The following is a 17,997-nucleotide window of genomic DNA, read 5'->3' as shown; positions in this document are numbered from 1 at the left end:
GAAGAGCGACGTGCTGACGTCACCACGATTTGCGCTGCCTATCCGGAAGGACGAGCGGACAGTACAGCCGGCCGGCTAAACAAACTACACGCACGATTTTTACTGCATAATTGTAAGTGCAACCATTTTTATTAATAAAAACCCTTTTTATGGTAAAACACTATGTCAGCCTTCTCTCTTTTGGGTTACACTATGGAGATTGAGTGGTCTGACTTGTGAAAGTGGAAAAAGTACCCTGGAGATCCTGGAAACTATCTCGGTGGTTTTTACTTGGCTACATGCTTGATTATTTCAACTATCTGGTAAGCAGCTAGGATTTACTGGTGGAGGACACTATCATCTGTCTCACAGATTCACGGGATACTGCCAGGATACTTTTCACCCATTTGGAGAATTTTCTGCCTTCTTTTGATATTCTCTGCGATTTCTCCATTCATATGGACTTTGCACTATTCATTTGTTTTCTTGGTTTTCTTAGAATTCACTAGTGATTGTGCATGCTAGCACCTATTTATATTTGAACGTCACGTTGATATTGTTTCACATTTCGCAGCGCAGCTTTTTTCACAGCCATTTGTATTTATGTCCATCTAACATATGAGTTGCAGCAGCTTGTTTTTTTGTTTTTTATTTGGTTAATTTTATTTTAATTTTATGTTTTTTTATTCTTTCATGACTGGTCTCATACCATTTACGATTGAATTGACCAGCGCAGTATTTATTCCTATACACAAATTGCCTCTAATCAGGCCCTAAAATAATCACATTATCTTACCCTTAATTGAGGATGGCTGCCACTAATTGCAAGCATTTGGCATAAAATGTATACATAGAATCAATCATGTCAGTGTTCACATTCAGTTGCCATCTGTGTAGTTCCTAGCCTGGACAGGCATACAGGTTTCAGCTGTATCGTCAGCATGCTGCAGGGGACTTTCATATTCCCAATCATCATCATATATGTTTATAATTAAAAAAAGCATCTTGGTTTGACATTGAAGAACACAATGTCAAGTTGTTTTGTTGCTTATTTATGGCAGTAAAGAAAAAGATGAATACGGACAATCTGGTCCTCCCATTACTGCCTTATGGGTGAGTAGTGGGAAGATTGCTCAACAGGAACCAAACTGTTTGTGCTGAACTATCAGATTCATCCACACATGTCCACATTCAATGATAGCTGTACCGTTGAAAATGTAGAATTCAAAACTTAAAGAAGAAGAGGAATTAGAGAATTCCAGGTTTACTGGCACTTTGTTTGGGCTAGCTTGGACCAGACAAATTATGTGCATGCCAGAAAAGACTGGTCACTGCTTTAGCTGTAATATACTGTAGTATTTTGTGCTACGTAAGGCAAGCAAAGCTGTGTTCCAGTAGCAGTACTTGCTACTACTGGATAGAGACAGAGTCCCCTGTACTGCATTTTCACCATTTATGTGAAAAATTTATTGTTTTGCTTTTAAAACATCTTCAGACCCGGGCCATAGTAAAAAGATGGCCACAAGGTGGCTCTACAATGCCGGAAGGCCGTCTTCGGCCACTGGGGGGCGCGTGCGTGCCGTGCCCGGCGCGTCTTCAAGATGCCGCCGATGCGCGTGTCTAGCGGCCACGATGTCCGCAAGGTACCCGCGATTGGCGGTGACGTGAATCTCTGTGTGTAAACACAGAGATCCACGTCCTGTCAGGGAGAGGAGACCAATACTGTGTCCCTTGTACATAGGGACACAGATTGGTCACCTCCCCCCGTCAGTCCCCTCCCCCCACAGTAAGAATCACTCCCGGGGTACACATTTAACCCCTTCCTCGCCCCCTAGTGTTAACCCCTTCCCTGCCAGTCACATTTATACACATAATACGCATATTTATAGCACTGTTTGCTGTATAAATGTGAATAGTCCCAAAAATGTCCGATGTGTCTGCCATAATATCGCAGTCCTGACAAAAATCGCAGATCACCGCCATTACTAGAAAAAAAAAAAAAAAAAAAGTCAGAATTCTATCCCCTATTTTGTAGCCGCTATAACTTTTGTGCAAACCAATCACTATACGCTTATTGCGATTTTTTTTACCAAAAATATGTAGAAGAATACATATCGACCTAAACTGAGAAAAAAAAAAACGTATATTTTTTTTAAAAAATATGGCATATTTAGTGTGTTTTTTTTTTTCAAATTTGTCGCTCTTTTTTTGTTTATAGCGCCAAAAAAAGAAAAAGCAGAGGTGATCAAATACCACCAAAATAAAGCTATATTTGTGGGGGAAAAGGACGTCAATTTTGTTTGGGAGCCACGTCGCATGACCGTCGCCTGGGCAGGAAGGGGGTATATGTGCCCAGTAAGCAAGTGGTTAAATCAATAAAATACAAGGCTTCCTCTGACTGGCAAAAGGTGGAGAGGCAGGTGGATGATGTTACACTCTCCACTTTGGCCAATTATAGGAAGCTTTGCATTTATAGATAAAAATACAGGGTTTCTCTTATATAGGGACGATGTGGTATGGGAGACTCTGCATACTCCGCAGTAGAAGGAAAGCTACTGGTACTGCTGTCAGAACACCCAACAAGTGTTTAACTTATAAAGCAAGTTAGGCTGCAATACTCAATCCAGAGTCATCCCCAGACAACTTCTTTTTTGCCACAAGAGGTCCTCAGTCTCCAAGCTTAAAGTAGAATTCTGGGTTATTACTAACTCTGCGTACAAAACGCTCCTTTCTCCCTTCTAACACTTATACTAACTTACCCCCCCCCCCAAAAAAAAACACATGTCTATACCTACAGTATCCCACAAAAGTACACCCCTCACATTTGTGTAAATATTTTATTATATCTTTTCATGTGATAACACTGAGGAAATGACACTTTGCTACAATGTAAAGTAGTGAGTGTACAGCTTGTATAACAGTGCACATTTTCTGTCCCCTCAAAATAACTCAACACACAGCTATTAATGTCTAAACTGGCTGGCAACAAAAGTGAGTACACCCCTAAGTGAAAATGTCCAAATTGGGCCCAATAAGCTATTTTACCTCCCAAATGTCTTGTGACTCGTTAGTGTTGCAAGGTCTCAAGTGTGAATAGGGAGCAGGTGTGTTAAATTTGGTGTTATCGCTCTCACTCTCTCATACTGGTCACTGGAAGTTCAACATGGCTCCTCATGGCAAAGAACTCTGAGTATCTGAAAAAAAAAAAAAGAATTGTTGCTCTACTCAAAGATGGCCTAGGCCAGTGATGGCAAACCTTGGCACCCCAGATGTTTTGGCACTACATTTCCCACTATGCTCCTCTACACTGCAAAGTTCAAGAGCATCATGGGAAATGTAGTTTCAAAACGTCTGGAGTGCCAAGGTTCGCCATCACTGGCCTAGGCTAAAAGATTGCCAAGAGCCTAAAACTGAGCTGCAGCACGGTTGCCAGGACATACAGCGGTTTAACAGGACAGGTTCCACTCAGAACAGGCATCACCATGGTTGACCAATAGTTTCCAGTGAAGTAGCAGGAGATAGAGAGGAGACATTGCTGGAACTGGATGCAGAGGAGGATACTGAGCACCAGGAATCAGGAAGCTGAAACCAGGAAGTGTATTCAGTGAAACTGAACGGAGGCTTGGGGCAGTTGGAGTCTGAACGGAACAGGAGCAGCCTGGCAGAAAGACAAAACACACTCACTTCACGCTTGTTACCCCAGCAGGGGTATCTGGATTTGGTAAGTGAGGAGCCAAGGGGGGAGCACAGAAGTCATCTTTGATCTGCATAAAGTGTGCAATAGCTACCGAAGACAGCCACAAAAGTCACGTTGTTCTGATTATGCTGTTTTGAGTGCTGGAAGAACAGAGAGAAATATTCTCTTCTCACCCGATTTATATTTAATACCTTTTAAATCTTTTTCACATTATTCAACAGGGACACTTACTGTATAGTGTGGGATATATATCCTGCTAGCGGACTGATACAGAGGATATTTAAATTGAACTTACTAAACTATGGATGTTTGTTCACCACTGGATTAGGGGCTGGCACTAATCGTTTTGAAAGTTTATTTACACTGCATACTAACTAAAAATGGTGTATAGCAGGGATCTTCAAACTACGGCCCTCCAGCTGCTGCAGAACTACAAATCCCATTAGGCATTGTAAAACTCTGACATTCACAGACATGACAAGGCATGATGGGAATTGTAGTTCCTGAACAACTGGAGGGCCATTGTATGAAGACCCTGGTGTATAGCAATTGTTGTTTTCACTAACTTCAGTTAACATTTCTGTTACCAGCAAGTGACACTGGTTAAGGGCGACCCAACTGTTGTTTCCCTGTCGTAGGGGTCTCACACTGGTAACACTCTCACTAATAGTCACTGCACTGATACCCATTACCTAATATTTTCTACTTCCATCACAAAGTGGCAGGCAGCGCCATTCACCCTACCACCAGAAAATTTGCACAGCCTGTCAGTGTTCAGACCATACATCGCACTCTGCATCAAATTGGTCTGCATGGCTGTCATCCCAGAAGGAAGACTCTTCTAAAGATGATGCACAAGAAAGCCTGCAAACAATTTGCTGAAGACAAGCAAACCAATATCACGTACACACGGTCGGAATCTCAGATAACAAATGTTCGATGCAAGCTTGTTGTCGGAAAAACCGACCGAGTGTATGTACCATCATACATTTGCTGTCGGAATTTCCGACAACAAATGTTCGAGACCTGGTTCCAAATTTTTCCGACTTGTCGTAGTGTTGTACGTCACCACGTTCTTGACGTTCGGAATTTCCAACAACATTTGTGTGACCGTGTGTATGCAAGTTTGAGCCAACATTCCGTCGGAAAAAAATCCACGGTTTTGTTGTCGGAATGTCCGATCGTGTGTATGTGGCATAAGGAACCATATCCTGTGGTCTTAAGAGACCAAGATAAACTTATTTGGTTCAGATGGTGTCAAGCGTGTGTTGTTATGGCAACCAGGTCAGGAGTACAAAGACAAGCGTGTCTTGCCTAGAGTCAAGCATGGTGGTGGGAGTGTCATGGTCTGGGGCTGCATGAGTGCTGCCAGCACTGGGGAGCTACATGGGGGTAGGGGCTGTCCTAGCCCATGGGGACCTGTTGCGGCTTCACTTCAGTGCCGGCAGCATTTGGATACTGGTTACCTGGTGAGTACCATCTGGGACCTTGATTTTTTTCTTGGTCTCTAAAGTGATGGATGCCCTGGATCAACCTGAGATGTGCTTAGGGGAAATCACAGGACTGGACTGGAGTGGCCAGAAAATAGGTCGGTTACAGTGGAACCTCGGATTGCGAGTAACTCGGTTAACGAGCATTTCGCAATACGAGCACTGTATTAACAAAAAAAAATCTTAACTCGGTTTGCCAGTGTTGTCTCGCAAAACAAGCAGGATTCGGGCCAAAGCGATGTGCAGTACCGCGTTTGGCCTGAGGTGGGGGCGCCGGAGCTGAGCGGAGTCGAACAGCACCGATCGCAGCCGTTCGGAAATGCATCGAAAGGACAGTTCGGCTGACCTCTGCAAACCTCGGGAACCGAGTCTGAGGTTTGCCGAGGTCAGCCAAGGTGTGCTCGGGCCTTTCCGGACATTTCTGAGGCTCTCTGGCGCCCCCCCCATCCCTGGCCGCATGCGATATTGCATGCCATCGAAGTCAATGCGGTAAAAAATTATTTTAGTTTCCATTGACTTCAGTGGGGAAACTCGCTTTGATATGTGAGTACTTTGGATTACGAGCATTCTCTTGAAACAAATTATGCTCGTAATCTGAGGTTCCACCGTATATGTTTTTTTTTTCAAAGGTTAGTTAGTATAGATGTTAGAAGGAAGGAGGGAGCATTTTTAATCATTGTTAGTAAAAGTCCAGAATTATACTTAAACTATGCTTAGTGTCATTTAACCTGAAGACCGAGGAGATGCTGAAAATTCAGGGTGTCATGATCCCACCCACCTAGCTGTTTGAGAAAAATAATAAAAAATAAAGCAAAACAAACACAATATAATTTACATATAGAGCTTATAAACACGGTACATTTGAATATTAATTTTGTTACCTGCGAGGATGTACGACATTTGGCTAAACACAGTTCAAAGTGATCTTCTACTGCTAAGAACAAGTTTTGGAACCCTCTTGCAGCTCGGTTTAGAAAACGCTCCAAGATATGTTGCTAAACCCAAAAAATAAGGAGAAAGGCAATTTTTTCATTCTTATTAGTAATCATTGAAAGGATGTAACCAAGATCTAAAATACATGATATATTTAGAATTGTAAAACTCCTTAGAGCCGGTTCACACAGGGGCGACCTGGGATCCGACTTGAAGTTGCCCCAAGTCGTGTGGTTGAGAAAAATCAATGGAAGTGAATGGAGCTGTCTCAATACACACTACTGAAGTCGCTCCGACTTCAGAAAAGGTTCCTGTACTACTTTAATCCGACTTCTAGGCAACTTGTACCCATTGATTTCAATGGAAGTTGCCTCAGAAGTCGGATCACTGTCTTAACTGAAGCAACAATACAGGAAGATAACATACATTTCTCAGGCAAACCCCTCCCTCCCCCTCCCTCCCACAGAGCCGATTGTTGTTTGATTAGCCACTGGAAAGCCTCCTGTCCTGGAGGCGACTTGAAGTTGCCTTGTAAGTTGCCTGATGATTCATACTCAAGTCGTGTCCAAGTTGCCTCCCAAAGTCGTGCTGGAAGTCGTACTGCCCCAGTGTGAACCGGCTCTTAGACCAGTGTTTCTCAACCAGGGTTTAGCAGCGATCTACCGGTCAAAGGCAGCCGACAGGTAGATCGCATTGACATGCTATTGACTGAAGTGCTGTTACGCGTTGGCCCCTCCTATCCATCTCGGGTGCTTGTATGTGACATCATATGGGATGGACAAGATAGGAGGAGGGCAGGAGGGGCCGGCAGGGAACAATGCACCACTGGAAGAGTTATGAAAGCAGGATTTTTTGAAGACAGAAGAAGAAGAAAGCCGGTACTGCAATGTGCCCAGCTGTGTCCACCACAATGTGCCATGCTCCCCACAACAGTCTTTCCCATCCAATGTGCCCTGCCCTCGCGTAATGTGCCCTGCCCTCGCGTAATGTGCCCTGCCCTCGCGTAATGTGCCCTGCCCTCGCGTAATGTGCCCTGCCCTCGCGTAATGTGCCCTGCCCTCGCGTAATGTGCCCTGCCCTCGCGTAATGTGCCTTAAAAAAGTATTCATACCCCTTGAAATTTACCAAATTTTGTCGTGATACAACCAAAAACCTAAATGTATTTTATTGGGATTGTATGTGATAGATCAACACAAAGTGGCACATAATTGTGAAGTGGAAGTAAAGTGATAAATGGTTTTCAAAACTTTTTTCAAATAAATATGTGAAAAGTGTGGCGTGAATTTGTATTCAGCCCTGCTTTACTCTGATACCCCTAACTAAAATCTAGTGGAACCAATTGCCTTCAGAAGTTACCTAATTAATAAACAGAGTCCACCCGTGTGTAATTAAATCTCAGTATAAAATACAGCTGTTCTGTGAAGCCCTCAGGAGGTTAGAAAACCCTTAGTGAACAAACAGCATCATAAAGGCCAAGGAACACAGCAGACAGGTCAGGGATAAAGTTGTGGAGAAGTTTAAAGCAGGGTTAGTTTATAAAAAATATCCCAAGGTTTGAGCATCTCACGGAGGGAGCACTGTTCTATTCATCATCTGAAAACGGAAAGAGTATGGCACAACTGCAAACCTTCCAAGACATGGCCGTCTACCTAAACTGACAGGCCGGGCAAGGAGATTATTTATTTAGAAAAGCAGCCAAGAGGATCCAGAGCTCAGGTGGGAGAATCTGTCCAAAAGGACAAGGATTCGTTTTGGAAACTGCACAAATCTTTATGGAAGAGTGGCATAAAGAAAGCCATTGAAGGGGAGCTGTGGTGGCTCAATGCGATTGGCACTGCGCTGACAAGCCATTCACCTCTGCAGCTAGGGGTTCGGATCCCGGTCTCAGCTACATGTGAATTGAGTTTGGTGGTCTCAGCCCGGCTCCCGGTGGGTGTGCTATGCGAGGTAAGCTTGCGCTTAGTATGCCCACCCCCCTCCCACAAAAACCACCACACTTACACTCACTCGAAATTGGGTTAACATGCACGCACTTAGACTACGCGGTCTCTAAAAAAGAGAGGCGAAGGACTAACGGGGCTGGTTCAGCGGGCTAGATCCTCTCACTCCCTTATAAGGAGTCCCTCTGCCCCGTTGGGCTTCAAAGCGGAGCAGGTAGGGTGGGCTGTGTGGGAGGACCGCCTCACACACCCGACATTGCCACCCGGGGCATGGAGAAAGGTGGCAGATTGCCTCTGGGGGAGGCCTGCCTACTCCCAACTCCTGCAGTCCGGCTCCTCTCTCGAGTACACGCACAAAATACACTTAAAAAAAAAAAAGAAAAAAAGAAAGCCATTGTTGAAAGAAAGGTATATGAAGTACCATTTGCAGTTTATGAGAAGCCATGTGGGGGACAAGCAAACATGTGGAAGAAGGTGCTCTGGTCAGCAAAATGCTGTTTGTGGCTAAACCCCCCCCTGTAAAACATGGTGGTGGCAGCATTGTATTGACAAAGTATTCAAAGTATTGACTCAGGGGGGCTGAATACAAATGCACGCCACACTTTTCACATATTTATTTGTATAAAAATAGAAAAACATTTATCATTTTGCTTCCACTTCACACTTTGTGCCACTTTGTGTTGGTCTATCACACGCAATTCCAATAAAATACATTTACCTTTTTTTGGTTGTAACATGACAAAATTTGGAAAATGTCAATGGATATAAATACTTTTTCCAAGGCACTGTAATGTGCCTCTCTATGTAATGTGCCCTCCTGAGCCCCTGTACCCTGCCTCGCCACACAGCGCGCTCCCAGCACATTGACCGGTGTCTAACCGAGAGCCCCGGGCCCGTGCAAAAGACCGGGACCTGGATCTCCCAATTCCAGATCGCTGTTGTAGCCTCCGACTGGTTACCACAGTGATCAGTCTCTGTGAAGCCCACCCCTGTGTTTTTCTCTCTTTGTGAATGGAGAGGAAAGCTACAATGTTTCCCCTCTTTCCTTGCAGAGAGGAAAAAAAAAAAAAAGTGTGTGTAAAAAAAAAAAAAAAAAAAAAAAAAAAAAACCTAGATCAATGTTTAATCTAGGTCAGTGCCAGGGTTAAAAATCAACTTTCTGCCATTAGATCCAGCATACGGCTGACATCTGCAGTATGCCGTTTTTTTTTTGTACTTATCGTTTTATCAGCCGTTGTTATCCGGCTCTGAGCGGGGATTTCTGCGGGGAATAGGCGTTCCTAAGCCAAGCGGATTTGATTAACGGGCTGCTAAAGCGCGTCACGCCTTCCGAAAATACCTGAGGTGACACTCGGGTGTTTACGGCGCTTGCGCCTGCCGTGTAGAGCTGACTGCGCAGGCGCCGTAAACACCTGAGTATTTTCGGAAGGCGTGACGCGCTTTAGCAGCCCATCAATCCAACTCCGCTTGGCTTAGGAACGCCTATACCCGGAAGGAATCCCCGCTCTGAGCCGGATAACAAAGGCTGATAAAACGATAAGTACAAAAAAAAACAGCATACTGCAGATGTCAGCAGTATGCTGGATCTAATTGCAGAAAGTTGATTTTTGGGTGAACCCCCGCTTTAAGCATTAAGATTTGTTTTACCCTTAGGTGCAAAGGGGTTACACTTATCTGTAAACCTGAAAAAAAACCAAACCCAACTCTTCATTGAAAAATAACTCTCAGTGCATAAACCAAATAAAAAGTAATTGCATTACTTACCTTATTAGGTTGAAGGCAGCATGATACACAGTACTCATATACACTGCAGCACCCATTGCGCAAGCAGCTTTCACAGTTATACTGCCTTGTGCTGGCCACATTGATGTTGCAGCATCCATTTGCTAGCAGCTCTTTGCGCTCACAGACATAACCTGGGAGATAAAAGTAACTATTTACTTTGAGGAACATATGGAAATTAAACAACTACATCAATAGACAGACACATTTTATACAAGAATCCTTATCTGCATTCAGTTTTGTATTCTCACCCTGTGCTGTTGCGGTGATCCCTTCGCCCAACAATATTGCTAGGTTAGTTCATTTAAAGCAGGGGTCCTCAAACTATGGCCCTCCAGTTGTTCAGGAACTACAATTCCCATCATGCCTAGTCATGTCAGTGAATGTCAGAGTCTTGCAATGCCTCATGGGATGTGTAGTTCCGCAACAGCTGGAGGGCCGTAGTTTGAAGATCCCTGATTTAAAGTTTCTCTATGGTCAGAATGTAACAAAAAATATTAAATTTCCATATTTTATTTCACTTATTGCTAGCCTACTCCCATTGATCCAAATGTTCTTGAGGTTTGTACACTTACTTGAATTCTGTGACACGTATTCACTATGCCCTGCTGTGCCACAGAATTTACAGAGCCTGCTTTCTGAACTACAGAGGTGCTGCGGGAGGAGTTTTAGGAGGTGGAGTCAGTACAGCAATCACTTGTAAGCAGCAAGGCACCATGGGATATGTAGTCCTTACAAATCGACAGCTGCAAAGCATGCAGGGAATCCAGGAAGTTGAGGAAAATGATGGCCAGCAGACAGACCAAACTTGCATAAAAGGAGATTGTTCACGCAAGCTTATAGTAGATTTTCAAATATAAACTATTGTTTGTATTGTTATCACAATGTCGATGTTCTAAAATGAAAGTGTAGGCTGTGACCATAGAACTGCTTTCGTGCAGTGTTTTCACAACCTTATTAAAAGGATTCAAATACTGTATAAAAGTTTCGCCGTACAGAATTTATCTGAAAATATAAATGATCACATGATACATGGCGAATTACTGTTGATTATATATCTCAACTGTGAACAGTTTAAGTAAAAATATTGAATCACATTAGTTGGTAAGGTTGAATAAAGACACAGGTCCACACCAGCTGTGCAAGAAAGTTCCACATCCTTACTGCTCTAAAAGTAAATAACCCCTTTATGCAGTTTAAAGTGATTCGGGGGCTTGTTTTTCTTTTTTAAAATAACAAACATGTTACCCTTACCTCCTCTGTGCAGCCCCGATTCTTCTCTTCAGGGGTGTCCGGTGGCGCCCTGGGCTCCTCCTCTTCATTGGGTGCCCCTAAGGAGAGCTGCTTTCCATGGGGACACCCGTAAAGGCTCGCTCACAAAGTTCCATTGCTCCGTCCATTGACACAGACAGCAGGATTTGGCTCCGCCCCCTGCTTGCGTCACTGGATTTGATTTGACAGCAGCAGGAGCCTACGGCTCCTGCTGCTATCAATCTGTCCGAAGGGGATCCGAGACAGAGGCTGGAGCCATCGGGCTCATGCTGGAATGAACAGGTTCAGGTAAAAAAGGGGGGATGCTCTGCGGGGGCAGCTGCAGCACAGAAGGTTTTTCACCATCTTAATGCATAGAATGCATTAAGGTAAAAAATCTTGAGACTTTACAACCCTTTTAAGAAGGACTCCTTTCTCATCCAACTTCATTGCGAGGCTGTGTGTCTTCTTTAGAGACCCAAGATTAAATTGGATTGTAAACACTTTTTTTTTTTTATTTGAAAAAAAAAAAAAAAGTTATACTTAACCTGCTCTATGCAATGGTATTGCACAGAGCAGTCCAGATCCTCCACTTCTGGTGTCATCCACCGGCACTGTCCACTTTTTTGTGGATGCCCCTCAGCCATCTGTTTGAGCGTGCTTTCCTACCAAGCTGTGTGCATCCATAGACCCACACAGTGATGCTTGGCTACGCTCCCCTGCTCCCTCCTCACAGGATTTGACCGACAGCAGCAGTTGCCAATGGCTCTCAAAAAAAAAAAAAACAGGTAGTGACATGTTTTTTACCTTAATGCATAGACTCCATTAAAATGGAACTTTACACATAACAACTTTATAAAAATGTTATTATACATTCCTCATTAATAATTATGCCACCAAAATTAGTGCGTGCTGTAAAATTCCTCTAGCATTGCTTCTGTTTCTTCCTGCTTGAGGCTGTCATTTTGCCAAGGCCCAGAGCCCCTGAGTAGCAGTACATCTTTAGGCTGTCAGAAGATCAGCCTCTACAAATTTGTCAGGACCTAAAAATGGAGAGCAACTGAGCATATGCAGAGCAGGGTGAGACAGTATATTACTGGGTTTTAAACAGTATAGGTACTTATTTTTTAAGTTTTACTTAACCTGCAAAAGCGGCCAGCCTGAATTGATCTAGCAGGACTTTATTTTCTGTCTAAAGTTCCAATTTAAGGTCAAAAAAAAAAAACACTTAGATTATAGAACCATTTTAAATGGTTTCCTCTTATTGCTTCAGTTACCATTTAAAGTGGAAGTAAACTTCATTTACTGACTTTTACCTATAGGTAAGCCTATAGTAAAAAAATAGAAAATAAAAATGTCCAGCGGTGTACATCCGCTTTAAATGTTTGTACATTGTGATCATATTCCCTCTTATGTGCCTCTTCTCCATGGAGTGTAAGGTTAACCGCTTGCTGACCAGCAACCATCATTATATTGCGGCAGGATGGCTCGTTCCCGCAGACCGTCATAGCTGTACGTTGGTCCCTTTAATAGCGGTCGCAAAAATGTGTCAAAAGTGTCCGATATGTCCGTTCAGATAAAAAAAAATATCGCAGATTATCGCCATTACTAGTAAAAAAAAAAAATGATAAAAATGCCATAAATCTATCCCCTATTTTGTAGACGCTAAAACTTTTGCGCAAACCAAACGCTTTTTGAAATTTTTATTACCAAAAATATGTAGAAGAATACATATTGGCCAAAACTGAGGAAAAAGGACATCAACTTTGTTTGGGTACAACGTCGCACAACCACGCAGTTAAAGCGACGCAGTGCCCAATCGCAAAAAAAAGCTTTGGCCATTGAGCAGCCAATTCTTCCTGGGGCTGAAGTGGTTAATGTTTGTTGAAGTTCTTAATAAATTAGTTCCTCCAGCCCCCCTGTGAGTTTTATTAAAAAGGTAATATTGAATTAAAAACGTAAAATTGTCAGAAATGACTGAATATCTGAATATTTTACATTTAGCAAAAAAAAAGTCACATCTTTTTACAATTTACTCTATAGCTGTGCGATGACGATGCAAAAAAAACAAAAAAAAAAACACACCCCCATCTCTATCCTAATAGAAACAGGACAATCATCTATACCAGGGGTAGGCAAACCTGGGGCCCACCAGCTATTGCAGAACTACAAGTCCCATCATGCCCCAGTAATTGTAACTGCCAGCCTTGCAATGCCTCATGGGTTCCGCAACAGCTGGAGGGCCCCAGGTTGCCTACCCCTGATCTATACCTACTGCTTCAAAGTATGTGGACAGTGCTGATATTCCTGATTAGAAGCCCAGCATTCTTTACAAACTGGCGGGCACACATGGACTATGTTTGTTTATTTGTTGAATACAATTTTATATAAAAAGAGACTTTCCAAAGAGACTTAAAAAATAAAACTTTTTAAAAGAGAAGTGTGCCAATTTGATTATTATTACTCATCCTAAAATAGCTTTTTTAGTGTTTTCCTCCCTAAAATATTATAGATTGTAGTCATCTAGAAATCCGCCTTTCCTTGCATCCTGACAGCTTTACAGCTGCTAGAGAGAAAGATTTGTGGTTTTTATTGTAGCTTTGACAATACAAATTGGTCTGTGGCACTTTGCTCATCCTCTAAGCTTTATTTAGCCTGGATTTACACCGATCCATGTACATGCAGCATGAGTGCATATGAACATATGATGTGAATGGATGGGCCCATATCGTTTCCCCTTTCCATTCACAACAAACTGCAGCATACAGATATGAAGGAGCCATGTAGAAAAGAATAGGATTTCTACTTGACGTGCATTTTTATGCAAAATGCAAAAGTTTTGCCTAAAAAAAATGTAATTAAATTGGACAAGTATGAATCAGCCCTTTTTTTTTTTTTTTTATTACAGCTCACAGGATAGTAGTTTTTTTAACTTAAAAAAAAAAAAGGGTTGTAAAACAAACAAAATTATATATATTGTACCTTACCAGTCAGTAGATGTGCTGGTTGCATTAATTCTCTTATTATTATTTTTTTAAAGATTTTAATGTATTATTTTCACCTGGTGATCCAGCAAGTAACATAGGGCCAGATTCAGGTAGAAGTGCGGCAGCGTAACGTATCATAGATACGTTACACCGCCGCAAGTTTTCATCGCAAGTGCCTGATTCACAGAGCACTTGCGTAAGCCCGCGTAATTCAAAGGGGCGTGTGCCATTTAAATTAGGCGCGCTCCCGCGCCGGACCTTCTGCGCATGCTCCCTTTTGAATTACCCGCCGTGCTTTGCGCGAAGTGACGTAATTTTTTCGAACGGCGACGCGCGTAGCGTAATTCCGTATTCCCTCACGGCTTACGCAAACGACGTGAATTTTTAAATTTCAACGCGGGAACGACGGCCATACTTTAGACAGCAATACGTGTGCTGGGTAAAGTTAAGGCACCCAAAACGACGACTAACTTTGCGACGGGAAACTAGACTAGCGGCGACGTAGCCAACGCGAAAAACCGTTGTGGATCGCCGTAACTTCTAATTTGCATACCCGACACTGGTTTACGACGCAAACTCCCCCAGCGGCGGCCGCGGTACTGCATCCTAAGATCCGACAGTGTAAAACAATTACACCTGTCGGATCTTAGGGATATCTATGCGTAACTGATTCTATGAATCAGTCGCATAGATACTCTGAGAGATATGACGGAGTACCTGAGATACTCCGTCGTATCTCCGCTGTGAATCTGGGCCATACTACCTACCCTAGAGTCACCCTAAAAAAAAAGGTGTGTAAGGCCCCACTCTTGGGCCACAGTTTCACCTCCTTCCCATTGCTCCCCCTTTAGCTGCAGAGGCAGTGGCTGGGGGTGTACACGTCATGGACACGATGGCTTTGCAGCTGTGGCAGGAATTATACCCCCTGTTGCTTTTGGAGGGTGTAGCGCCCCCGGCAAGTTTGACTCATTTAAGTGAATGCGGTCGATCTGCAAGCGCCTCGTAACAGTGTGCAGTGCAGCTGCAACTGCGTGGTTATGGCATGCTCAGACAGACACTTACTGACATGTATGGATGGTGTACTGAGCTGTATGCGTGCTGCATTGTATTTCCTGATATGTAAACAAATAATGCATTCTGTATGCAGGCCAACTAATCGATTATGAAAATAGTTGACAATTTTAATAATCGATTCGTTGTTTCGGCCCTAGTCTCAACCGAACTGTCAAGCCATCAAATGTGCGGTGTCATAAAAGATCACATGTGCAGCATCATGGCAACCGCAGATCAAACAGAGGCCAAGATGGCAGCTTCCGTGGTTGTAAAGGATAGGAAGGTTAAGACTTACCCAAGTCATCTGTAATAAGTCGTTTTCCTTGCACAGAGTTCCGACATTGATCTCTGACCCGGCTGCTGTTTCCCAGGTTGAACTGAATTTTCCAATGAATGCTTTGCTCTTCATCTCTCATCTCAAGAAGTGTTCGGTCTCTCACTGTTCTTTCTTCCTGAGGGAGGAATAAAATAACATTTAAAGCAATACTGCACAAAAATACGGGGGATGTTTATAAAGAGAGCAACTCTATTTTTAATATTGCATATTTATATTTGTCTTAAAAAAGTCAATTGGAACACTTGGGACAGAGGGAGCACAGAGTACGATGGAATCTGCTGAAGCTTATGCGTCCATCACAGGGAACTGGACGGGTGCCAGGAATCTGAACAGAATGTAGCAAACATGCCCTTCATAGCTCCCAGAGTTCCAGAAGTCTCAGGGGAGGCACAGGGGCTCTTCCAATTTAAATGATTGGTTTTAGTAATGGTCTTTCATACAGTAGTTTTCCATCTCTGTATATAAAGAAATGGCTATTCTTGTTAACATAGGCTGAATACAGAATTTTAGCACTTAATTTGTCGGTGAGAATAATAAGTTGCAATATTTGTCAGCGAGAGTCAGTATAATGCCATGCGTGAATAGGGGGCAAGTATAGGGACAGAGAATGAACAGCATGCATGTAATCTAAAACCTCATACGCCTCTATTTATTTGCTGTCTGCTCTCAAGTATTCTTTGCAGAATCTGAAAAGTTTTGGGACTAATTCATTAACCATGGAGAAAGGAAACCTATTACAAACTGGAAATATCACCAAAATCAATAAAAGATGTGCTTCATTTTTACTAACATTTTCATTCTCTTTCTGTTTTTCAGTATAAAGTCCAACTCCCTGGGTTAACAGCTTGTTTTGTCTAGGGGTGTGCACATAGCCTATACTCACCCGATCCTTCGATCTTCCGGAAAAATTCACTCCCCCGTGTCCAGTAGTGGACTGTTCGTAACATCTTTACATCCTGAGCTGGTCTATGGCGGTGATGATGTCAGGAACAGGTCACCGCACAAGGCTGCTGGATCGCAGGGAGGGGCACAGTAGTCAAAGGAACCAGTGTTGTGTTGTGGGGATTAGGTGAGTATATCTCGGCTCTCTGAAACCTTAGAAAATTAGAAGTTTACCATGCAGCCCCACTGCCAGGGATTTCAGCTTGTAAATCAACCCCCATAGGCTGAGACTGAATCTTTGGTGTCCCACAACAGTTTTTATTTCTAATAAATTGAGCCCACAAAACCTTTTAATCCAACCCAATGTATTCCAGTTTATATATTAGAGCAGGGCTCGACAAATCCCGGTCGCCAGGGCGACTAGAAATAGGGTCCTGGCGACTTGGCTTAAAAGGGGGGCCATCTGGTGGTGAGCCGTTGGTATTACAAGTTATTACCACCAGATGTGTAAGCTGGCGCCATCTGGTGGTGGCCGTTGGTATTACAAGTTAAGCATTACAAGTCAAACAGCAATTATAATGTAATTTTTCACTATTTTCACTGCCATCTTCTTCCCTCTAATTAGAACCCCCAAACATTATATATATTTTTTATCCTAATACCCTAGAGAATAAAGTGGCGATCGTTGCAATACTTTGTCACGCCGTATTTGTGCAGCGGTCTTACAAGCGCACTTTTTTTGGGAAAAAATTACACTTTTTTTAATTAAAAAATAAGACAACAGTAAAGTTATCCCCATTTTTTTTAATATTATGAAAGATAATGTTACGCCGAGTAAATTGATACCCAACATGTCACGCTTCAAAATTACGTCCGCTCGTGGAATGGCGTCAAACTTTTACCCTTTAAAATCTCCATAGGCGACGTTTAAATAACCCTACAGGTTGCATGTTTTGAGTTACAGAGGAGGTCTAGGGCTAGAATTATTGCTCTCGCTCTACCAATCGCGGCAATACCTTGCATGTGTGGTTTGAACACCGTTTACATATGCGGGCGCTGCTCACGTATGTGTTCGCTTCTGCGCGCAAGCTCGTCGGGACAGGGCGCGTTTTCTGGCTCCTAACTTTTTTAGCTGGCTCCTAGATTCCAAGCAAATTTGTCAACCCCTGTATTAGAGCATGGTCCACTCAGAATTGGACTGTCACACTGAATGATTCACAGGGCAACTGCAAAACAATACCGTATGTCTAGTCAAGGTATGTGGTTGGAACCATGTAAATGTCAGTTGAAATGTGTTGGTTATATCCAGCGAATTCTTTCTATGCCTCCCGATAAAGGCTTTATTCTGACCTCTATGTAGAAAACAGAAGTAAAAATAGTAAAGCGCATCTAAATTGCTGCACTTGGGAGTTTGGGAGCACTCTGCAGAATGCACTACAGAATCAGGAACTGCTCTATAACGGATGCCAGGCAAGATTTTTTAATTGTGAGCCCAATTGCATATGGCAGGGAGAGAATAAGTAATTCCTATCGTCTATAGTGAGATAATCAAATTAAACATATTCAAGCACAATTCTATTTTTTTTTACTTTCATTTTAAAGAGATTAAAGCCACAAAAAATGTTTCTGAGCAGACTTTGGTCCCACAGGGACTGAGATTTTCAGT

The 17,997-nt window shown here is 42.9% G+C and overlaps 1 protein-coding gene across 2 annotated transcripts in view; it reads right to left on the bottom strand.

Annotated features, from left to right (window-relative positions):
• Nucleotides 1-17,997, bottom strand: part of SPRING1 (SREBF pathway regulator in golgi 1) — a 34,617-nt gene that overhangs the window by 4,644 nt on the left and 11,976 nt on the right. Inside the window, exons 2-5 of one of the 2 annotated variants that reach the window (XM_040345995.1) lie at nucleotides 15,408-15,564; nucleotides 9,804-9,955; nucleotides 6,048-6,161; nucleotides 5,945-5,948 (exon numbers count right to left, since the gene is read on the bottom strand). In XM_040345995.1, the coding sequence (XP_040201929.1) occupies nucleotides 5,945-5,948; nucleotides 6,048-6,161; nucleotides 9,804-9,955; nucleotides 15,408-15,564 (427 nt within the window). The remainder of the gene's footprint in view (nucleotides 1-5,944; nucleotides 5,949-6,047; nucleotides 6,162-9,803; nucleotides 9,956-15,407; nucleotides 15,565-17,997) is intronic. The other variant, XM_040345987.1, reaches the window with a different exon arrangement.

This window comes from Rana temporaria, chromosome 1 (genome assembly GCF_905171775.1).
Source record: "Rana temporaria chromosome 1, aRanTem1.1, whole genome shotgun sequence".
In the NCBI taxonomy this organism is placed as follows: Eukaryota; Metazoa; Chordata; class Amphibia; order Anura; family Ranidae; genus Rana; species Rana temporaria.
This window is presented reverse-complemented; position numbering and strand designations above follow the sequence as displayed.